Below are 22938 nucleotides of genomic sequence, written 5' to 3'. Positions count from 1 at the left end.
GCACATACTTGTCCTGCTTCGTGCATACTAGTAGCATCTCTTGCCTCTAAAACTCTGTTCATTTTCAGTCCTTAACATAGAGAGGTTCTTTAGGAAAAAAAAGAGATTGGCAGAGTAGTAGTCACGTCGGTTTGCTAAGTCCTTTCATCAAGTGAAGAACGTATATTGTAGAAGCTGTTGCCTGTTGGGAGCTGTATTCTGAGTTCATCTTAGAATAATTAAGTTTGGAAGGGATCCCTGGAGGTCAGCTGGGCCAACCCCTGCTCAGAGGAGGGCCAACTTTGCTGTTAGATCATGTTGCTCAAGGCAGAGTCTAGTGAGTATTGAATATCTCCAAGGTGGAGGTGCCACAGCCTCTCTGGGCACCTGTCCCAGGGCCTGACTACTCTCACAGAAAAGAAATTTCTTCTTACATCTAATTGGATTTTTCCCTTGCTGCAGCTTGTGTCTGTTGCCTCCTGCCGTTTCACAGGGCACGTTTTGAGAAGAGCGTGCCTTTGTTGTCTTTGCACCTTCCCATTAGATAGGTGCAGGCAGCAATTAGCTCCCCCCTCAGCCTTCTCTTCCTAGGGCAGAACAAGCCCAGCTTCTTCTGTCGCTCCTTGTACATCATATGCCCCAGCCCCTGACCATTGTGGTAGCTCTACTCTGTTAGCATGTGCAGTCTTCACTGTTAGCAACACTCAAATGTATTTCCAGCTTGAGATTGCTTTTCATTTTATTTTTAGTCTTTCAACATATGAAAAAAAAAACCCAACTAATTCACGCTTTAAAAAATAGAATATTAAATGTATAGTCTTTAAAGTATTCATCCAAAATGCTGGTTCAAACTCTTAGTCTTTGCATTACGTCTAGAGCAGTTGCCTTAGTATCAGAACCACGCTTTATCTTGCATGTGGGAAACAAAGGGATGATTCTGTGTTTTTAATTGGTGTCAGCTTTTATTTTGATTTCGGCTTGAAATGTTCCTGGGTTTTTGATCCAATGTTAGAATTCTTTTTGTTTTTTAGTTAGCTTTGCGCTTTTCCCCTCTTGGTTTAATGACATGCAACATAAAGAAAGAAAGGTTATAGTCCAAGTGTCTAGCTGTGCTAAGGAAAAGACCTTGATGAATTCCTTACTGTGATAAAATCTGAATGTAACAAAGTAGAACTGTTTAAAATCAAGCATATATAAAAATACTTTCTACAGGTATTTTTGAACAAAACACAGTGCCAATATGATGTTTTTCCTCAAGTTAAGTACATGAGAGAGTTTCTTTTTTTTAGATCCTTTTCGCTTGACAGGGAGAGAAAAAGATGGTGACTATTGGTGCTGACGGAAATGCACTGCAGCTGGCATTAAGCAGAACTAGACACAACTCTAAAGTAAACATTTCAATTCATTACTGAAGTTTTTGTTAAATAAAACAGTTAGTTAGGCACATACTGGAGTGTCTTTCTGGGTGCAATACTGAACATAGGTTTGTAGCTCGGTATGGGCAATAGTGGAATACCGTCTTGAATAGAAACAGATAAAGGTACTAAAAAGTAGGTTTTTTCATGTAGGTAAATGTCCATACTTTGCAGAGAAAAGAGACATGCATCTTATGAAGTAAAATATGACCTAAGATCTTCAGAGGGGAAAATACAAATCTTTCCAACTTAGTATGATTTTTCATTCTCTTACTGAAATACATGCAGACATCTGTATATAGTAATCAGAAAACAAAATAATTTAGTTACTTTTCTTGCTTCAGGCAACAATACATGTTCCACATGACTGAGAGGCCTGAGGTTCAGTGGAGGCAATTGTTTTATGACAAATGACCCTTAAGCTTTTTCTCGATGTATATTTTGTTGATCTGATGAAAATAAAATCACATCTTTCTCATCTAAACAGAGACATGGAAATGGTTGATAACTCTTATGAATGACTTTGTTCATTTTGTGTAATTTCTGTCACAGTTGTTTTTTTTTTTTAAATCAGAAGATAATAGCCTGCAAAATGACAAGGAGTGCACAGCAGCTTGAAAAAATGTGGCTAAAATTCCTCCCTGGTGATTTCATATTGAATTAATATCCTGCTGCTTGCAGGGAGAATATATGGGCGTGGCAGTTTTATTAAAGAGAAATTATAATGAAAAGAAGTCTACATTTAAAAGACACACATTCAAATATTTTTTAATCTGTCATAGTAAATGGAAAGATACAACTGTATAACTTGCATAAGAAAGTGCCACTTGGTTTCCTTAGCACTGGGGCACCGGTGACACTGCAGGGCACTCTCCCTGTCACAGACACAAATACATCCCAATTTCTCAAATGTTCCCTACGTGACAGGTGTCCCTTTGAATTGTGCAATTGTAGATGTCTGCAACATCACATATGACTTACAGAAGTAAGATCCCTTAAGCCGTGTGACTGGAAATCAGGTGTGATATCATAGGAGAGGTGACTCACACGGGGCCCATCACAGGCAGCTGTATTGATAGCTGTGCAGTTCCCGGTGAGCTCCTCGTTGTGCTCACAGACGCGGAGGAGTAGCAGTATGGTTCTGTAGGTGGTGTTTTCCCATGAGAAAACCAGATCCTTTTTTTAGCTCATCCACTACCTTTTCGTCTACAGACTGTAAGAGGGATGGTGAACTCAAGGGCAGCTCAGACTGTATTTGGACTGAATCACCCTATGAAAGTACCTCTTTTTCTCAACTGGACATAAAGGGAGATTAGTGTGCACCTAATTTATATGCTTAAGTTAAGTGACTTGAATCTGAGCCATAGTTTGTAAATATATTGCCAGCTCAGCACATGAAACTCCCCCCCTCCCCTTACTGTTGCCAGTGAAGTCAAACATGGATGCAGAGATGGTGACAGACAAGAGCTTTGGTCAGCTTAGCTGATGTCCCTCAGAGGCATCAGCTGACAGAAAATGCCTTTGATTGGCATATGTTAGACCTGCTGGGGGGGCTCTGCCAGCCTGGCTGTCACAGCAAAGGCTTCTCCACAGATCCTGGACTGTGTCCTTGGAATTTCCATGCTTGGCATATGACCATGGTAGTGACCCATGCAGGTCCTCATTGCCACTTCACTCTGTGCCCCCGGGCAGCGACTAGTCCTGTGGTATCTATAAGCAAGTTGCTGATACATATGTGATAAATGTTCACACACCTAACTGACCTTTGCAAAACAATTGTGATAATATGTTGATGGTTTCCACATTTGCCAGTCAGACATCTAATAAAGCTGCAGTGTATTCTGTACTGCTGTTTCTTACCATATCAATTAGAAGGGTGATTCCCAAACTCCATTACAAAAGTCCATGCCAGATGGTCTGTGCAGGTAACATATTAAACTATAAAATCTAGATTGCCTCTGTGGTGCTTTGAGTTGTAGCTTGGATGGTAGGAGTGCATGATGATCTGTAAGAAATAATTTGAATTCACAGTGGACCCAAATGTTCGGTAACCTCTGAGTTAGAAGCTGACTTGTCGTGGCTGTCGTTTGTGTCCTACTCTAGTTCTTTTCCTTTTTTTTTTTAAACTTCTCTCTTCATTTATGGAAAATTGCTTGCTGGTGACCTAGCTCAAAAAGCCCCCACAGACCCTGTAAAAGGGGAAGCGGAAAGGCAGAATGCTGGCACTGTGGAAGTAATTTGCTTCTATATGAGCATGAAACCATATTATTATTATTGTTTCACTTGTCAGGCAAAACTATTTTTGTTATGTGCTACATCCCTTGACAGCTAATGTTTCCTTCCTCTCTGCTACTCTTAGGGAATTGTTAGAATCAATTAGATTTAGGTTGAAATCTCCCCAGAAGATATTCCCATTGCTAAAACCAATAGATAGAGGAATGCACAGATAAAAAGCTATGTAGATGCATGACCATTCAGGCAGAGCAAGTGTAGATTGTCTCAATACGGTGGTAGAGCGAAAGTCGAAGCTGTTGCACCGCATGCTTGTTCTAGCTGGACCGCTAGTGAGACTGGCATGAAGACTCCAGTACAAATTTAGAAGTAAAATCTCATGTCTACTTATTCTTCTATGTAGTGTCTCTTCTTGCAGTCAAAACAGAACCCATGAACAGCAGTGAAACAACAACAACAACTGGAGATGGATCGCTTGACACTTTTACTGGGTCAGGTAAAGCCATAATAAGATCACATATCGTTAGATGCACATTAATATAGCATTTAATAACCTTCACTAATGAACATTTCACTGCATGGAAGCAATCTTTAAAAAAACTACAATAAAGTAACATTTTAATACCAAATAATAATAATAATTATAGCTTTTTCATTTTTGTAAATGAAAATCTACAATTTTTATAAGCTATGATCTTAAAGAAGTTTTAATGATGCCTAAGATGATTACTGTATGCAAAAATCTTATCGTAATAGTGTTATTATTGTATTGTAGATTTTTCTCAATGTTAGGCTTGTATGATCTTAGGAAGAAAAAAATAGATTGTGTTTGTAACAGCCATTCTAATTTGTCAAATTTAAAATCTTAAGGGTTATATTTCAGTGCTAATCTTTTTATTCCTATGAGCAGTGTAGTTTAAACACTGAGCAGATTGCCATAAACTACTTTCTTTCCATGTAAATAAAGTCTATATTTTACTTTAAATAATCGTAAGTTTCAGATACTTCTCAAAAAATTCAAACAAACAGCAATTTTTAAGTAGATTCCTATAAATTATTAAAAGGTGATGAACTGTGGAAAGTACAGATAATCTGCCTTGTAATCATTAAGCTGAATCCTGCTAATAATAATATTAACAAGGAGAGGGGGGAGTATTAATTTGTATCTGAAAATACCAATTCAGTGATGGCCTGACTGAAATGTCACTGAAGCCAGGAATCGCCGCTCCATACTGATACTGCTATTACTTTGGTAGACTTAAGTAGTCAAGCCCTATTTAAAATATTTTGGACATCACAATGTTTCTGTGTAATGAAAATGTTTTAAAAATTGAGTTTATGTTTCTGGAATTGTTTTTTAGGGATCAGTAAATGCAGATATACTCTGAAGTTGGTTATTCAGAAAAGTATTTATAACAAATCTAGTGCCTGAAGAAAAGGTCTTTTGTGAGTTGTAAAGCAAGCGTGTACTACTTCTGATCAGAAAAAATGAAAACTTTGTACTCATTATGATTATACTGAAAGGAACCCCATCAACTTAAAGTCTTACAAGTTCCATAAAAAAATTAATAGTCTTGGCTAAAAATTAGCTTTTCTTTTTCACTCTGTTGTTACTCTATCATAAAATTGTATTAGTAATGATTACAGGTTATAAAATGTCCAACCATATATATGATTTTGTCATTGTTGGTGAAATTTTATCAGGTTCTGCCATGTATTTAAGACATCTGAGTTGGATTCTATGTGTAAAACATGGCTAAGGCAACATTTTCATGAAGGGGTGCCAAAAATTGCAGCCTCCAGTTCAGGTTTAGATAGCTAAGTAACAGCTTGATTTCCCCAGGTGCCACTCACCCGTTAACTTCCACTGACTTCAAAAGAAGTGTTGAGATCTCTGCACTTCAGAGATTTGGAAACAATTGGTGCCTCCAAAAAAAGGCGGGAATTTGAGCCTTACGCAATAATTTTTGTCTGTTAGCCACCTGCATACTCAAAAGAAATATGAACCTGATTCTCACTTTAGGCCACAAACTCAAGTGTTAAATGAGTATGGTCATTCACAGTGGGAAATCAATAGTCGGCCTGTCTGGGTGATATGCAGTCTTCATCATCAGAGCGAGACACAGAGCTGCCTTGATAACGCACTTTCATAAAGAGTAAATCCATTACTTTCACACTTGCCTTTTACTGGTGCTTGCAAATTGGACAATTTGGTTGGCTCAGTTTTGTGGAAGAAGTGCTAAAGTACAATAGAAACTCACCAAAAAAAGTATTTCTGTGACGTTTTAACCTAGCTGGTTATTTGGGAAGTTTAATGGGTTGCCAAAGACAATAAATACTGTCTAGTAGAAAGATGTCATTTCAGACAAACCAGCTGCAATTGAAAATAATGCATAACAAAGCTCAACGCCAAACAGATTGGTTTTTCCCAATAATCAGTTACATACGTGTGTTATTCCCAGCTGTGACAAGGTGATAATGCTAGTACTTTTCTGCAGTGTTCAGAGCACCTGTGAGCTCATTTCATGAGGATGCCTAGACATATAGGCCACTAGCAGGGATATCACCTACTCTGTCTTATACAAGCATAGGTCAGAAGGACTCAAGCATCCTTTGTTGAGTAGGGAAGGCTTTAGGTATGTTATTAAATATTTTATGAAATGAGACACGGGTCAAAAGAGAAATCCTTGTGCTGAGACCCATTTGAGAGTCTGTGATGCAGAAATCCTCTCCTTCAAATATTCTATCCGTTAAAATTGATTTCCATACTCCAAGAGCAATCAAAATCCGTGACATGTCCTGGAGCTGAGCAGAAGGCTGAACAAGCCCTATGGGGTGTAAAGTAGCCAGCTCTGTCCCTAATGACCAGCTGTAACACAGAAAGTGATGGTCAAACAGACTGTGCAAGGTATAGGGCAGGAGAAACAGATTAGGCTTCACAAGTAACAGCAACGAACCCCAATTTTTTATTGAAAAGTTAAAAAATAAAATGCATAGATCTCTTGAATTTAGAGTGACAGTTGCCACAGTGGCCTCGCCCAGGGCTGCAGCTCACGTATTGCAGCTCACGCTCAGGGCTCCGGTTCCTCCGTCCTGCCGAGCTGCCCCTGGGAGAAACTGTGCCTCTTAGCAAGGGTTAGCCAGGTGGAGAGTCATGTTGCGCACCCCTCTTCCTCCTTTTTCTTCAAAGAACGACAGTTGGTAATTAATATTGGTATACTCGATTTGAAGCTTTGTGGTCCTGCAGCAGACTCCCATTGGGGTGGGTATTCACAGGATGTGGAGAGCTGAACAGCCTTGAACTGAGCGTTTTTATACTCTCTGAATTTACTGCAGCTGCTGTACTGTGAGTGTCTGCATTCTTGTGTTTATATGGCTTACAATACTGGATTAATTTGAGAACTGTTTATCATTTTAATGGAGCAGAGAGAGACATTTGAAGTTCTCATCATCCTTTTTACTTAGTATTTATTACACACAAAAAGGATATAGAAAACAATTTCTGAGGGCTATAAAGGTGAAGTTAGGAAATGCCACTGCTGTATAACCTATGTTTGGTCCCCTTGTGTGTAGACATTGTGATTTGTTATTTAAATGAGATCCTTTTAACCTAATCTCTTTGCACAGAATTTTCCAGCTGCGTAATGAAAAAATACAAAATTCCAGCCTGTGTTAAGATACTGAACCCAACACATGCTATCAGAACAGTTTATGGTCATTTAAATTCTCTACAGCCACCTTGGCCAGTTGAGCTAACAGGGTAACTGGTAAGAGCTGGCTGTCAGCTTCTTGTCCCCTTTGTGAATCAATGTTAGTGAGGACATAAAACAGTGTTTAGCTCCATTCATATAAATGGCTATATAAAGTGGCGCAGTTATAAAAACCATAACAACCTGCCTCCACCATCTTCTCCATTGCCAACATTCCTCAGAAGTAAGGTTAGGAGGGCATCAAGCAGTGAAAGTTGCTTAAGTTTGATAACCCTTAGAATTACCAATCTGATCTATGAGATACAGGCATAGTCCACAGGCTCTGCTCAGTTATAATGTTCTCTTATAGTAGGTCTTACACCCTGTGTTTCTCAAACATCTCACAGTCTAAAATGTAGTGCACAAATCAATGAGACAAGCTACCATAGAAAGAGTGAAAGGATCAGACTTTTTAGTTTGAAAGGTACACAATTTACTTTGGGGGCACTTACCTCTTTTTCTCTCTCTTCCCTGCAATCAGTAGTATCATCAGGGAACCTGGGGAAAAAGAAAGGAAATCTAAGACCATTCCAAAAGTATTTTATTTTCTTGTCTGGATTTATAAAATAAGGTACATGCAGAAAGAGTAAAAAAGCAGGCAGGACAGTTTTTGCTGAAGAACATTAGGTTTTGATAGCTCAAGTGATTTAAATGAAGAGTTATTAATTTTTTGTAGTTTACATCAGGTGTGGTGGAATGGTAAAGGTGCTTTAACTAAACTGATTAATCAAGTGAGCTGTCATCCAGGAAATGATCAGAGAAAAAGTGGAGCAGTACAGGCAAAAAATATCCGCTGTGTCGATAATGGATCACAAAAGTTCCTTGCCCTGAGAATCACCAAGGTCACTTTTAGCTATTGCTTGTCTTTAGAAAGGTCATAAGAATACAACAGAGAAGACTAATTACTCTTCAAGCCTTAAATAACTGGGAGCATCCTTTAGAGTTCTGTGGACTAATTCTGTTGATACATACAGCTATAGGTTTGTCTAACTCTGGGAATAGCTGTATGCACACTGAGTGGATCACTCTGTGGATTGAGCTTAAACCACGGAAAGGCATTCTCAAAAAAAAAAAAAAAGGAATATCCACACAAAATTAAATTCAGCAGACTTCCATCACAGGCAAACCCACAGTATCTTTTCAGTCAGTAACTCTTTTATGAAATTTGGTGGCACACGTTCCAAAAATTATTATCCAGTTCTTCTTTATTTTCAAGCCATAGTCAACTGCACAGTTAAAAAAGAAGTTAATTGTTTTTCTTCTGCTGTGTTTTCCTTTTAAGTCCTACGTGTTCTAAATACATTTAAACTAGCTTTAAAGATACTAAGTTCTGCATATGTTCAAAGCAATAGATCTCAAAGATGTTAATTAGGCCTGGATGTAGAAATACATCATGTTTCATAAAATAGTTAGGAACGTAAACCTATTTGTCACTTATATAATTCTGAAAGTTCATTTCTACTACCATTACGAACAACTCAGGAAGAGGGTACACTTTGAAGTACAACTATGATTGATTAGACTAAAGAAATTCCAGTGCTTCGTTGTGTACTACTTTAATCTTTTGAAAAGTGAATGAACAGCAGATGGCCTAATAAAGACACTCTGTATGTTTGCCCAGTATGGATTTGCTCTGAAGGGATTGGTTCAACACTTTAGAGTACATATATTTGGAATACATCTGTCTTAGTCAAGACAGATGGCTAAAGGAAAGAGAAACTTCCAAACACTTGGAATTAATCCAGTGTGAGCACCGCTTCTGAATGAAATTTTAATGAGATATGACTATTGGTCTGTTGGCTTTCTTGGAAGAATGCAGTTGTGAGTAGTATAGACATACACAATTTTGATGGCTACTGGACAGGACTATTTATGCTTACTTTTGAAATAAAAATATTGTTGTTAGTGGCTATTTCTAGTCGGCCTGTTGATAAGGAATGGTATTCATTTTCTAGTAGTCAATGCGGTATCTTCCATCACCTAAACTGACTAAAATTAACCACACCCATGTAAAACGTATTTTTCCTACCCAGTATTAAAATTAAACTTGTTAATGTGAGACTTTAAAAGTATGTGTATGTTATTTCAATCCTGTGCAATACCATATGTTAAATCACAAGATTGTTTTTAACTAACAATTTTAATACAACTTGCAAATTTGAAAGATCTATGGTGCATGGATCAGATTATATATGAAATTGCCTCTGCAATATATTCAGAAACATGTCAAACTGAAAAAGCATGACATGTCCATACCAACTAGAGAGTTCTGTACAACTATGAATGATTTGGGAGTTTTTTATTTTTGTATTATTTTGTATGTTTTAATTTTTGTATTAAGATGTTGCAGTTCAGGTGACACCTGCTTTGTTGAAAAGCTGTCCATTTCAATAAGCTTCTCTGTTAATGTTGCTGCATTGGTATTCAGACTGTTTGGCTGTATTGGTGTCATAACGTTTCTAACTGCTGTACTCTTGTTTTCTGTTTTGCAGTAATAACAAGTAGTGGCTACAGCCCAAGATCAGCGCACCAGTACTCTCCACAGATATATCCCTCCAAGTTAGTGTCTGCACCTCTTCTAGTCTTTTATAGGGAATTGACCTTGGCTGTAGGCAGTTCTGTGGTTTGTTGCAAACAAGTGTTCATCAGCAGAAGAAACAGAGAGAAAGGAAAATACTTAAGCCTCAGTACTGACTCCATTATATTTCTCTCTCCAAATTTTTTTCCCTCATGTTGCTACGGAGTAGGATCCTGCTCTGTGCAGTATGGTATTGCTGCACAAGAAATACCCTTGAATATTTGCACACAACAGAAGGAAAAAACCAGACCATTATGTTCTCAGACATCAGCATCTTAACAGTGCTGGCAATGTATACAGACATAATTTGAAGAAGACAGTTTATATTTAGAAATCACAATTGCATGTGCAAGATGCGTACTGAGGAGTAACCCTGTCACAGATCCTCCCAGCGCCAGCATTGCCAAACGCTTCCAAACATTCCACAGTCACGAACCATCCTTTCCTCCTCCTTCTCCGATATCATAAGATTTAAAAATTAAATAAATTTTATTAGCTTTTAATCTATTTTTTAAATTATTTTTAAGCCAATGGGCATTGTTAGGAATAGAAAATTTATTTCACTTTTTTTTAAAACAGATTCTTGGGCAATCACATGAATCCAGGAGTGGGAACTTTAGGAAAAAGCACCAAAGATGTTAAATGAAACAGCTGCAGTTGGCAGGCTATTAGTTTGCTTGTCCTACAGTCAGTGTTGTACACGAGGGTGCTTGATTCTAGTATGCCATCTATTTATTTCCGTGTGTTTGATACAACTACCTATGTGACTTTGATATAGAGAAAACATTGAAACTGTAGCTGATTAGGCTTTCTCAAGTTTCTTTAACGAATTTGCATTGATATCATGATAGCCAATATTTATTGATACAGAAAGTAGGTGCCTGAACTAAGAACAGTCCACCTTATTCCACTTAAAACAGGTTTTGGCAAACTGTATCTGATACTTTTGGCCGAATACATTACAAGGTTTAATAGAATTTTTAATCTACTGTAATAATTTATTGGCATCTAAATTAATAAGTAATCCTTTTCTGATAGTAACTGCTGCCAACTGTACTGAACTAATTAGAAAGAAAAAATAAAAAAAAATTAGAATCTGAAATGTAGTCATGGCGTTTAATGGTCAGGTTTCAGTTAGTGTAATTCTGCAGAGTGTGTTTATTCAACTCTTGGTCCATAAAGTCTTATTTGACTTACAAAACAATCCAAGACAAATGTTTCTCTGTATGTTTTTGCAGCTCTGGAGGGCAAAAATTTTAAACTTGATTTTATTCAATCGCTCTATAAAACCCCAGTATTTATAAATAAAAGACCATTTTTATTTCCATTCTGTTTTCCTAGCCCATATTTTCCAAATGTTTAAAGCCCATCTGGTTACCAAAGTATTGCCGTCAATATTTTTCATGCTGCTCTCAATGGGCACAATCCATCTCCCGTTGAAGCCAGAGACTAGATGTCTGTTGAAGCAGAACCATACAGAGAGGACATAATGTAGTAGCTTTAACGTTCACCTCTGTATTTCCTTTATTCTTCTAGTCCAAGCTTCCCTCCACTGGATTAAAAAAGCATGAGGGCTTTTCTGATTTAAGCAGGCTGATCGTGGCTCAAAGGGGTCAAATCTATATAAAGCCATATAGCGGTGGCCCAGTCCACCTAGAGCTGGATGCAGTAGCTTAAGAATTAAATTGTAGTGATGGGACAGCACAAAATATTCACTATGCCGTGGGGAATGTGAGCCAGAGTGGTTGTCAGCTTATTTCAGTGGGTGATGGAATAAATCCCAGAAGAGGAACAGTTGGCAGAACAATGAACTGCCTTTGGACATCTTTAAACCTTTTTCTTTACTTTATTGCTTGAATCAACATACAAAGTATTTGTTGCCACAGTAATGCTATTTTTCCTAATATTTAGGCCCTATCCACACATTCTTTCTACACCAGCAGCTCAAACAATGTCTGCCTATGCCGGACAAACCCAGTATTCAGGAATGCAGCAACCAGCGGTCTATACAGCCTACTCACAGACAGGACAGCCGTACAGCTTACCCACTTACGGTATTTGATCTCTTATTACTTCATCTTACGTAGAAGTAAGAGCAATGCTGTCGTGAACGCTTTTTGCTTTCTTTTTTATTTTCCCAACTGTAAGAAAATATTTTAAAGAATCAGTTGAAAATTAATTTCTTATACAGATTTGGGTGTAATGTTGCCAGGCATCAAGACGGAAAGTGGGCTCTCGCAGACCCAATCACCACTGCAGAGCGGGTGCCTAAGTTACAGCCCAGGGTTTTCCACCCCACAGCCAGGCCAAACACCCTACTCTTATCAGATGCCAGGTGAGTAGCCACCGCCACCAGGGCTCATCCCATCCCACTGCTGCTGACAGCTGCCTCGTCCCTCATATTTATGATACATTTTCCATTCATTTTTGTGAACTCTGGCAAGTACATTTGTCGTTGACAGCTACTTTTACCTCTAAAATTTAAAACTAAGTATTTTTTTACAGTACTGATGTGCATATATGTATTCATTTTGGTTATCGGTTAATTTAGATCTGGTCATACAGTGCAGCCCTTATTTGCACCTTCATTTTTTATGGGGTGAAATCACATGGCAGGACTGGAAGCATTTGTTGTATTTGGTGTACTTGTCGTACACAAGTCACTTTTCTTTGTTTCCATGTGTCTGAGTATGACATCATTTGGTACTTGGTTCTCTTTGGATTAACATAATTTGTTAGAATTTCTCCTTAACTCATATTTATTCTTTCATTTATTATTCAATTATTAATTCACTTCTTATCCTTTGATAACCATTGATAACCTGTTTTATTTGGATAATTTTTAAGCTTCCAATACAATGGCTAATCTTTTAAATATTGCAAATTACACTGTGAATCATCTGACATCCTGAAAACAAGGACATGCCTCATTACAGATCGATGAAAAACACCTGGATCATTAAAATATTCTTTGAAAAGTTTTTTGTTTCATAAGTGAACATGCACTAAAGTGTTAGAACTTACAAAAGGAGGCAAAAGAGAAAAACAATATTTGAGGAGAGGTGAGACACTGCAATAAATTGAAAAATGCTTTCTTGATCGGTGTAATAACTTACTGCCAATACCTTCTTTGCATGGTGTGAAGAGGAATGTATGCCTGTATGCGTGGAAGTAATATTTCATTTCTTTTAAAGTTTCATTACAAGGTTTTATTGTTTAAACAAAAAACAAAAGTTCTTTGTTCTTCTGATTCGTCTATATCTTAACATGGAATATGGTATCTAGAATTTTATTTTGATTCACAAGAGAATTCTCACAGTTAATTGTATTTTTAAATTTTAGGTTCTAGTTTTACACCATCTTCCACTATTTATGCAAACAATTCTGTTTCAAATTCTACAAACTTCAGTAGTTCACAACAGGTATGAGTATTAACATTTTTGTTTGTCAATTAGAAAATTATTTATATAACTCCAATGATAGCATGTTATTTTAATTTCGATCTGTTATGTTGAATTAGACTTACTGTGGTTCAGTGCTTTTTTCTGTGGAAAGCAACCAAAATCCCACTAGAAGCCTAGTTGCATCTTTTGGCACTTAAATACTTCAGCAACCTCCCTGTAGTCTTTTAGTAAATATCCTTAAATCAAAAAATGTTAAATATCCTTAAATTTAAAAAAAAAAAAAAATCTAAACTAAACCCCCAAAACTCTTGCAAAAGTCATATGATTGCACACTTAGAAATACTTCATGGAGAAATCACTCGTTACTCTACTTAATTAAGTGCTCTGCTGCATTTGCTGTTTTAGGATTATCCACCATACACAGCTTTTGGCCAAAATCAATATGCACAGTATTACTCAGCATCAACATATGGTGCATATATGACCTCAAACAACACGGCTGATGGCACTTCATCATCATCAACCTACCAGTTACAGGACTCTCTCTCTGGCCTGACTAGTCAACCAGGTACAGATCTACATTCAGGTGAAAACAATTTTTGTATTTTATTCTGTACTTGTATAGACAAGATTTCTGTATCCACCTTGTTTGAATAGTGACATTTTAAGCTCATGCCTTTCAGAAAACTTTATCATGCAAACCAGCCAAAATAAGCTTGTTTGTTTGTTTGTTTGCTTGTTTAGTTAGGAAACCTGTCTAGTTTGTTTGTTAAATAAAGCTCTTTACAGACTGAGATGGTTGTCTGTGGAAGGAGTAGGCCTGAAAAAAAGTTTCGACAGTCTAGTAGGGATCTGTTAGTACCAAAACCAACCGTACAGTAACAAACCGTTAGTAAATTTTGAAATAAAAGTTCAATGAGCTCTCCTATTACTGACAGTGGAACATTCCTGTATCCACCTACATGTTCTGAAGTATTGCTGTAAAGAATTTAAAACAAGATACTCTTGTTCATTTAATTATGCCCCAATCATGCTAGCAAGAGTAGATGGGCTTTATTCAAATGTATACAAGACGTGCTTGCTAATTCACAAATTTAGGTAACTAAGAACAGAGCAATCGGCTCAGCACAAGTCTCTCTAAAAAATAGCATTGAAGTAGTTGAAGTTGCAAAAAGAAAGTTCTCAGGAGGCACCAAGAGACTCCATTTGCCTGCCCAACTCTGCCCCCTTGTGCACATCCACTACAAGACAGTGTTTTTGTGACACGGTTGGATTCCTAGGGCACTGCTGCTGGGTAATGGCAGCTCTTCGTTTTTTCTCATTATCGTTACAACCCAGTTCACAGTCATTTACCTGCTCCTTTCTATGTGTTCTGCAAAAACAAAGGTTAATATGGATTTCTTTCTTTTTTTTTTTTTGCTAGATTTCTAAGTTCCTGAACATCTAACCAATTTATTTTCCCCCATTTAATATAAACAGGACTAAAGTAAAGTTAAAATTATGTATTTGAAATTATGCATAGTACAGTGCAGAGCTATGAAGATCTTGGTGGGTTAGTTTAGAAATTCACAGCCACAGTCAGACGAGCATGGTGTCCTTACTGGGTGAAAAGAGCCTGCTTTTTCATGCCCACTTTTCTGTATGGTTTCTATTATATAGGAAGTTGTTAAAGATCTAGCTTAGTATTATGTCATATATCCATAACCTAAGTAGCCTACTAAGGCTGTGCGTTGCACCTATGGGAAAGGTTATCAACTGCTAGCCACCTGGCTCAGTGCTCTCTTAGAGCAATCTCTTACAGGGATGCTGGCTTCACTCGTGCGGCATGAGTAGTGTCTGCCTTACCCACAGACTGTGAGCATTTCTAAAAAAGGCTACCAAACTGGGTTTGGGATTAGGCTCTGAACAGGGGGGAAATGTGCTTTAATCACAAAATCAACTCATTGCATAAAACTTCCTAATTCTCAGCCTAACAACTGCACCATCTCACTGAAAAGGATAGTAGAAAAAATAATGTATTATGATAATGAATTTGTACGAAGGAAGGGTAATACTGTGTAGAAAAGTATAAGCAAGGCCTCATACTTCATATAAGCTGCTTAAATTTACTAGAAATGTTGGAATTTTAATAGCATGAGTTGAAATTTTTCCTCAGGCCGATTTTTAAAGTAAGTGTGTGTGTGTGTGTGCATGTGTGTGTTTGTGGTATGGAATGGATATGGGGAGATACACATTCCCTTGGGTTTCGATGAAAGTGTAAAATGTTATTCAGTAGCCTCAGAATGCAAATTTAGGAAGAAAAAGCTAAGAGGTAACTTGAAATCAAGTGAAATTTTAACAGTTGCAGGACATCCATAACAGACACAAATCATGTACAAAGTATTTTTAAAAGAGTGTGAAGAGTACTCACAAGTGATGTTTTGATAACTGCGCATGTCTTGTGTACTTTTCCTTGCTCCTTTGTTTTTCCTCCATATTCTTATTTGAGAAAATCAGGCAGTGTTTCTCATATAGTATCTTCCTTGTGTATCTGTGTTTCCTAGAAATTCTCTATAAATTTATCATGTATTACAAACTCCTTTAATATTGAGTAGCATTGGCAAAGAAAAGGAATCTTACATAGCTTTAACAGGTTGAAAAAATATTGAAGGCTTCACATCTATGAAACAGTAAGGATTTTTCTTGTTTGTGGAATGTTTAAGCATATGAACTTGTTTTTCTGTTAAGTAGGTTGTGCATCTGAACTTACAAATCTGCCCCCACGCTCCTTATTTCTGTGAAGTGTTGCACTGATCATGCAACCCTCTGCTAAGAGTGAAACACCCACTTTGCGAATACATGACATGTCTGTGCCCTTCTGTGTCACTATAAAAATAAATTCCCATCAGTGAGGTGCAGTGTCTTTGAAGTGAAGACAGTCAGCGAAGTGCACTTCGGATACAGTAGATCATACTGCAGAGCTTCAGCACTCACCGTGTTGACTTGCTGTCTGACAGGCCTTTATCGCTTGGTCCTTAAGACTTACTCCAACTAAAACCTAAGATTGAACACAGCAAGGCACTTCACTCTTCTGCCATCTCTGCTAGCTATTAATTCAAATAACTAATCAAAGCCTCTAGTACTCTCCACACATACAGGATTTCTTGTTTTCGTAATAAAGCCCCATCAGATCAAGAGTTAATATCAGTTACAATTTTATTTATTGACCAAGTAAAGAAAATGAGATGAAAATTGAAATAGACTTTACTGTTTCTGCTACTCATAACAAGCAAGAACACATTACAAGCCAGGAAAAAAAAGGCTTGTAATGTCAAAGCCATCTTCGACAGCTCTGTCTGGTAAGAATATGTAGCAAAAGTCGATCCATAAGGAGAGTATGAAGGGGCTCAGAAGTTCATCCATCCCACACCTGTGTAAGGCTCAGCTCCTTAACCTTCCCATGGACTTCTCTTCTGAGCTTGTATTGTGCCTGCCGTATATTAAGATTTTTCAAAATGCACTTGTTACCACAGAGTATCTGTGAGACAAATAGGTATCTCCAAGGGCACTTCATCTCAAATTGGGGTAAGCGAGATGAATCCTGAGATGAGCTCTCAGGAGATGAGTACATTTGAGTACCTTTGATGAGTACATGAGTATATTTCATCTATGGCAGATAAAATTCTAACAGAGGAAGTAGGCCTGAGTAAAAGCTTCATGTTTAGGCACCTCACTTTCATATGTACAGAGTTAGGCGAGGTGAATAAGTCATAGGATATTAGCTCCAATTCAGTTACTGGGATGCAACAGAGCTTGGTCTCTCTTAATTTGGTACCCACAATGAAGTCACCCTTTGCACCTTCTCCAGGAGATGGCATTAGGTCTATATGCAGACTGTGCCCACACCTCTCTTCTGCTTAAGTGGTACAACTGTGTTTTAACAGGGAGCAGGGGATGTTCACATCAAACTAGAGGTGGGAAACAATGTTCTGGATATGAAAGACCACCTCTGTTTGTAACAGATGTAGCTCCCTGTCCTCTAACTGGAGCTGCTGCAAGGTCTCCACAACATGGAAGGCTTCATGCTGGACATGAACCACTGTATGAGTTTGTGTATGAACATCTGTGATAAAGTGGTCATTCCATGTTCTGGTTTTAACATTTTCCTCTGGCTTTATTGGATCTCTGATGCTGCTAATAGTTCCAGTGGGAGGAGGCTATGAAGTATATTTATTAAGCACGTGTTGAGTATTGGAAAAGCTAAAAAATTTCAAACATTGCAATAAAAATTTCTGTCTAATATGAGCTGCAGTAGGAACTCTTCATGAGGGTAATGTTTTCAGTACTCTTTGGTACTAGAATTTCTCGTATTCTTTTATGTTACATGGCTGAACTTTTAATAAGTTTTCCTTTTATCAGCATTGACCTCCTTTCCAAAGCAGACAGAGGATAAGAAAATGCAGTTGCTCCTTTAGCCTGCTGTTGGTAAAAAGCAGATCAAGCAATTAAGCCTACAGTTGTTCAAAAAAACATGCACTACTGACTTCTGCAGTTCTAAAATAGATGCATACCTTGCGTTCAAGTAAGAGACAGCTGCTCATTCTGATTTAGTGATTAGTGTAATGAAATAAAGTTGGCTTTAAATACCTAGAACTTACAAGGTACAGTGATTAGTTACAGTATTGATTAATGGATAATTATGCAATCATGTACAGTGTTGACCCAAGCAGAAGCCTGGGGCAACTGGTAATTGCTAATGCTAAATGGAAATTGAAGTTATTTACTTCAGTTGTTGGATACTTTCAGAGAAGATTTGGAACAGAGTTTTTTTAATATTTTATTTTTAGTAGATTAGAGTAAACACAGTCATTGAGAACAGATGTTTTAATACATTACTGCAGAAATGAGTCTTGATTTTGTTGTAAAATGTTGAAATGATATAAATATGAAGACTTTTGTGGTAAGAATGTTAACATTCATCTTTACTTATTTAATTTTTGCCTTTTCATTTCTGGGGTTTTGTTTTGGGACTTTTTTTTCACTCTGTCAGAAAAATCTTGGAAATTATATTTTCATACAGAACTATTGCAGACTCAGAACTTCTTTTGAAGCCAGTGTAGGTTTTTGCTGCACGAGGATTCTGGTTATGAAGCATCTTTTTGCACATTTGTATGTTTTCCAAAGTATATTTTGCTGTTCTTCTTATGGGGAAAGAACTAAGATAATGTGACCTTATTGATCGCTCCACTGCCTGCAGTGTCCTTACTGACATCAACACCATGCTGGGAATAGAAATGATTAGTCAGCAAGAACTCTCTCTCACCGTTCTGCGGGGACAAGTGAAAACACCATGGGAACATTATTCATTAGATATTATTATTGCTGCTTAATTTTCCCGTCATTTCTTGGCAAACAAGAGTTTTAGCTGAAAGAGAAACTACTACAGAATGCATATGATCCTTATCCAAATCAGGACAGACCTGTCTAAAATGGTATCTGGAATAAATTCTCAAATTGCAGTTTTGAAAATCTCTTCTGAGCTGCTGCCTGAAAGTTTGGCTCTGTTCTCCACAAGCAGAGAAGCACATTGGTTTTGTGACATTGAAGTAGTCATCACCTAGTTCAAGAAAAAAGTAGTATCTTCTTCCAGGCAGTAGCAGAATAATTTGAGTACTTTCCCAGGAAGTGAGAGAGACAGATTTGATTTCCTCCTGTTTCATGGAGGATTCATCACCTTCCACTTGAGGGTACAGGGATATGGATTCCGGACCATGAAAATATGTCTTTGTACTTCATATATATCAATCATTCAGTCAAATAAACAAGTGTACCCCAGAGAAGGCAGTGCAACCTGGATATGTCCTTCTCCAGGTAAATGTCCTAACCAATGTGCTCGGGAACTAACTTTCTTCTTATTCTCCCCTTTCCTTGGATCTTGAATTCTTTCCTCACAATGTCTAGAGCTTCTATTCAGGAATGTGACATTATGGGCTTAAATCTTATTCTTCCAAGAAATACAAAAGTATTTTTCCAGTCAAGATATATAAACACATCTCCCAGTGTATTTATTTTAATAATCTTCTGTATGTGGTTCACTGTAAGGTATAAATAAATGATGGAAGAGATTAAGAATTTAACTATTGTGTTACATTATGCACAGACCCTTAATTAAGACTGCAGTCTATTTTTTCTCCTTAAAGCCTGCTAGACCAGAATTCTTTTTTTCTTTGTTGTGGAGGGAGATTGAGGTGAATGACTCAGGGAAGATCACAGAAACATTCAGTCATTCATGTTGGAAGGGACCTTTGTGGGTCTTTTGGTCCAACCTGCTCATGGACGAGCCAACTTAGATTATGTTACTCAGGGCTGTGTCCAATGGAGTTTTGGGTATCTCCAAGCATGGAGAATGCACAGCCTCTCTGGGCACCTGTCCCAGGGCCTGACCACTCTCACAGTGAAGCATTTTTTCCTTGTATCTCACAGGAATATCCCTTTACTGTGATTTCTGTCTGTTGCGTCTTGTCCTTTCTCTGCATACCTCTGTGAAGAGTCACTCAGCCTTTCCTTCTGCATGCTCAGCCCCTTAACTGTCTTCGTGGCCCTCACCTGGACTAACTCCAGTTTGTCAATATCTCCTTTCTACCTGGGGACCCAGAACTAGACATTTTTCCAGACATGGACTTGCAAGTTCGTAATGGAGCAGAAAAATCACTCTCCTTGATCTGCTGGCCACTAAGGGATGCTCTTTAGTAAAAATGAAAAATGTTCAGATTCCAGCTCAAAATCAGATGCATCAGAGATGATTCTTGGGAAATGTTTCTACCAAGTGTTAATTTATTCTGCAGATATGCCATCATGAGCGCTTTTAAGAAATATTACCAAAATGGCACAGAAACGCACAATTACATGCAGCACAAGGACTCCCTTGAATCAAACTCTGTAGCAGATGTCAGATCAAGGCTGTACCCTTTCCTTCTTTAATGAAGAAAAATCAAATCGTTAATGGGATAGATGATGAAGGAGAATTTATGTCATTTAGCACTTGGGAACCTAGCCAAACTGCATTTATTGCTAGCAGTTTTAAAGGGGAGCTGAAGATACTGTGTTATGAAAAAAAGGATATTTTCCATTTACTGAGCTGTGGCATAAAAGTACTTTGTAAAGGGAAGTTCCATGCCATCCTTCCTGGAGATACCTTCTTCACTCTGTCTGTCTTCTATATCTACTGTTTCGTCATCACCTCTAAAGCCTTTTGTTACCAGCAGAGGCAAAGTAGACTAAATGGGTAAAAGTCAGGGATGGGCCTGAGTGTCTAAGAGCAATTATGCCATGCCAGATCAACGGTCCTCCAGCACATCTTCTCTCTGACAGCAGACAATAGCTGATACCTAGAGAAAGATGATCAGAATACAAGTACAACTTCACTCTCTTTCTGGTAGTAACTGGAATATTGCGTTTAATATTATGACTTTCCTCTGCCAATTTATGGGCAGAGGTAAGGTGGAAAAAAAAAAAATGAACTCCACTAAAAAGCAGGTGACATGGGAGGAGGAGATGAAGCAGCAAGCTGACTGCCTATTCTGGTGTGTGGACGAGTGCCAACGGGTCTTCTGGTAAAAGTAACGCAGGACTTGGAAATAAGTCTAGCTGAACTCCAAACATGGGAAATGAACTACTTTAACTAAAAGGGACTTCATGTTTTTAGAAGTCATTAGTGTGATTTCTAAAATACACCTTCCTTGGATATATCAATATTTTGCATGGGCTCATGTGTGTTTGTATATATGTCTGCGCATGCGTATCTGTCATTTTAATCTTTCTCTTATTCTGCTAAGGTTTATAATGTTTCCTTGGTAAAGTCAAAAGTGTATGTGGCATCTGCAGATTCCATCTACATAAGACAAACCATGTTGCCACTCATTTTATACAATTTTTTTAGGTGCATCTTGTGGTTCAGTTTGCATACAGACATGTCTAGCTTTGAGAGAAAAAAAAGTTTATTATTTAAAAATCCAGCACTAATTTTGCCATGAATGGTTGACTTTACAGGGGAGTTTGACACAGTGCAGAGCCCCTCCACGCCAATCAAAGATCTTGATGAGAGAACATGTAGGAGTTCTGGGTCAAAGTCTCGGGGTAGAGGGCGGAAGAATAATCCATCACCCCCTCCGGACAGTGACTTGGAGGTATGCCTGCCGTAATTGATGAATGGTAATGTGGAGGTTTCTTCTGATGAAAAGTAAATTTCGAAAACTACAGCTGTGGAAATAGCTTAAACCATTCTAGAAAGCAACATGGACTCGGTCTCACTAACTGAATATAACAGATATTAGTTGCTGTTTTAACATACATGTACAATGAGACATTACTGTTGTGTATGACAAAAGTTAGGCAGAAAAGTAAATGTGATTCAGCCTTGCACTTTTTAGCTCTAAGATTGCGTGTGTTTCAGTTTCTCATGCAATAGAACCACAAAACTGTGAGACTTCTGTATTCAAAATTGTCACGTTTTCTGTTAGTTTTTTGAATAGGAAATCTCAAATATGTTGCTCAGCTTAATTACGTGTATTTATGAATGCAGTGTAAATATTCAGGATCATCTGGCCATAGCCTTTCAAATACTTAGGCACAGGTTTGTCCTTCTGCTTGTAAGTAATGTCAGTGGATTTCAATAAGGCAGCTTACATCAGCGAAGTTATGGCTGTACTTAAGTATGTGCAAGATCAGTGCCTTAGTGAAGAAATATATCTGCCTAATATATGGGGTGATGATTTAAAACACAAGTGACCTCTTAGCAACGGAGTAATTATAGTCTTATTACTCCTGTGTTAGCAGTGCGCTGCCTTACAGTGTCAGGAGGAGGAGGAGGAGGAGGAAGCGGAGTGCCTGTGTGTGTGTGAAACACTCCAGCTCTGGCATCAGGGGAAGGTGCTGCCCACTGATGTGGTGTGTCCCCTGCTGCCACCAGCCCGGCAGTAGGAGCAAGCAGCCCTGGCCAGCCCCACTGCTGTGCCTTCACTGACAGCTCTGGGTACAGCAGAAGAGAGGACTGTTGCTGGGACTTGGCTGGCCACACAGCCGCTCCTGGGGTGGCAGGGTGGGCTGCAGTGCTAGGCACCAAATGTAAATGCCATTGCTTTTATACAGAAACTGTTACACATTTTTTGCTTCTCAAAGGATTTAATTTTTCCAGTGAAAAGACTCTTTAACTTTTTACATTTCAGTTTTCCTGTTTCTTTTATAGTTTACCAGTGAAAATTAATGCCTTATCAATATAAGGAGTTTCTTTCGTTTGTTTTTTTTTTTTTTTTTGAGTTAGAACAACCCATTTTATCCTACAATATTATTTAAATTCTGTATGACATTATATGTGGCATATAGTACTTTTACCCAAGACTTAATTTTAGTTATACGGGAGAAATAAAGAAGAACTTTGAATCAGTAAGACTTGCAGAAATGTATCTGAGAGTACTGTTTATCCTTAAGTTAACAGTTATGTTTGACCCCCATCATGTTTCTGAAATCTGTGTTACACAGCTGTTTTGAAAAGATTTTTAGGGGACAAATAAGAAATGGTTGAAGAGTTCAAAAGTTACTCTCTT

The 22938-nt window shown here is 37.9% G+C and overlaps 1 protein-coding gene across 7 annotated transcripts in view; it reads left to right on the top strand.

Moving 5' to 3' along the window:
* The window catches only part of EYA4 (EYA transcriptional coactivator and phosphatase 4), a 155281-nt gene that overhangs the window by 107343 nt on the left and 25000 nt on the right, over nt 1-22938 (top strand). For 2 of the 7 annotated variants that reach the window (XM_009460742.2, XM_087774563.1), the window contains exons 5-11: nt 4045-4122; nt 9868-9934; nt 11865-12007; nt 12166-12288; nt 13296-13375; nt 13763-13943; nt 21386-21522. In XM_009460742.2, coding sequence (XP_009459017.2) covers nt 4045-4122; nt 9868-9934; nt 11865-12007; nt 12166-12288; nt 13296-13375; nt 13763-13943; nt 21386-21522 — 809 coding nt within the window. Of the gene's footprint in view, nt 1-4029; nt 4123-9867; nt 9935-11864; nt 12008-12144; nt 12289-13295; nt 13376-13762; nt 13944-21385; nt 21523-22938 lie in introns of all 7 variants that reach the window. The other 5 variants (XM_087774562.1, XM_087774561.1, XM_087774558.1 and 2 more) reach the window with 3 other exon arrangements.

The sequence above is a fragment of the Nipponia nippon genome, unplaced genomic scaffold, assembly GCF_047370975.1.
Source record: "Nipponia nippon isolate SJK-2023a ecotype South Korea unplaced genomic scaffold, ASM4737097v1 scaffold_4, whole genome shotgun sequence".
Taxonomy (NCBI): domain Eukaryota; kingdom Metazoa; phylum Chordata; class Aves; order Pelecaniformes; family Threskiornithidae; genus Nipponia; species Nipponia nippon.
The sequence above is the reverse complement of the archived record's forward strand: the minus strand, read 5'-3'. Positions and strand labels throughout refer to the sequence as shown.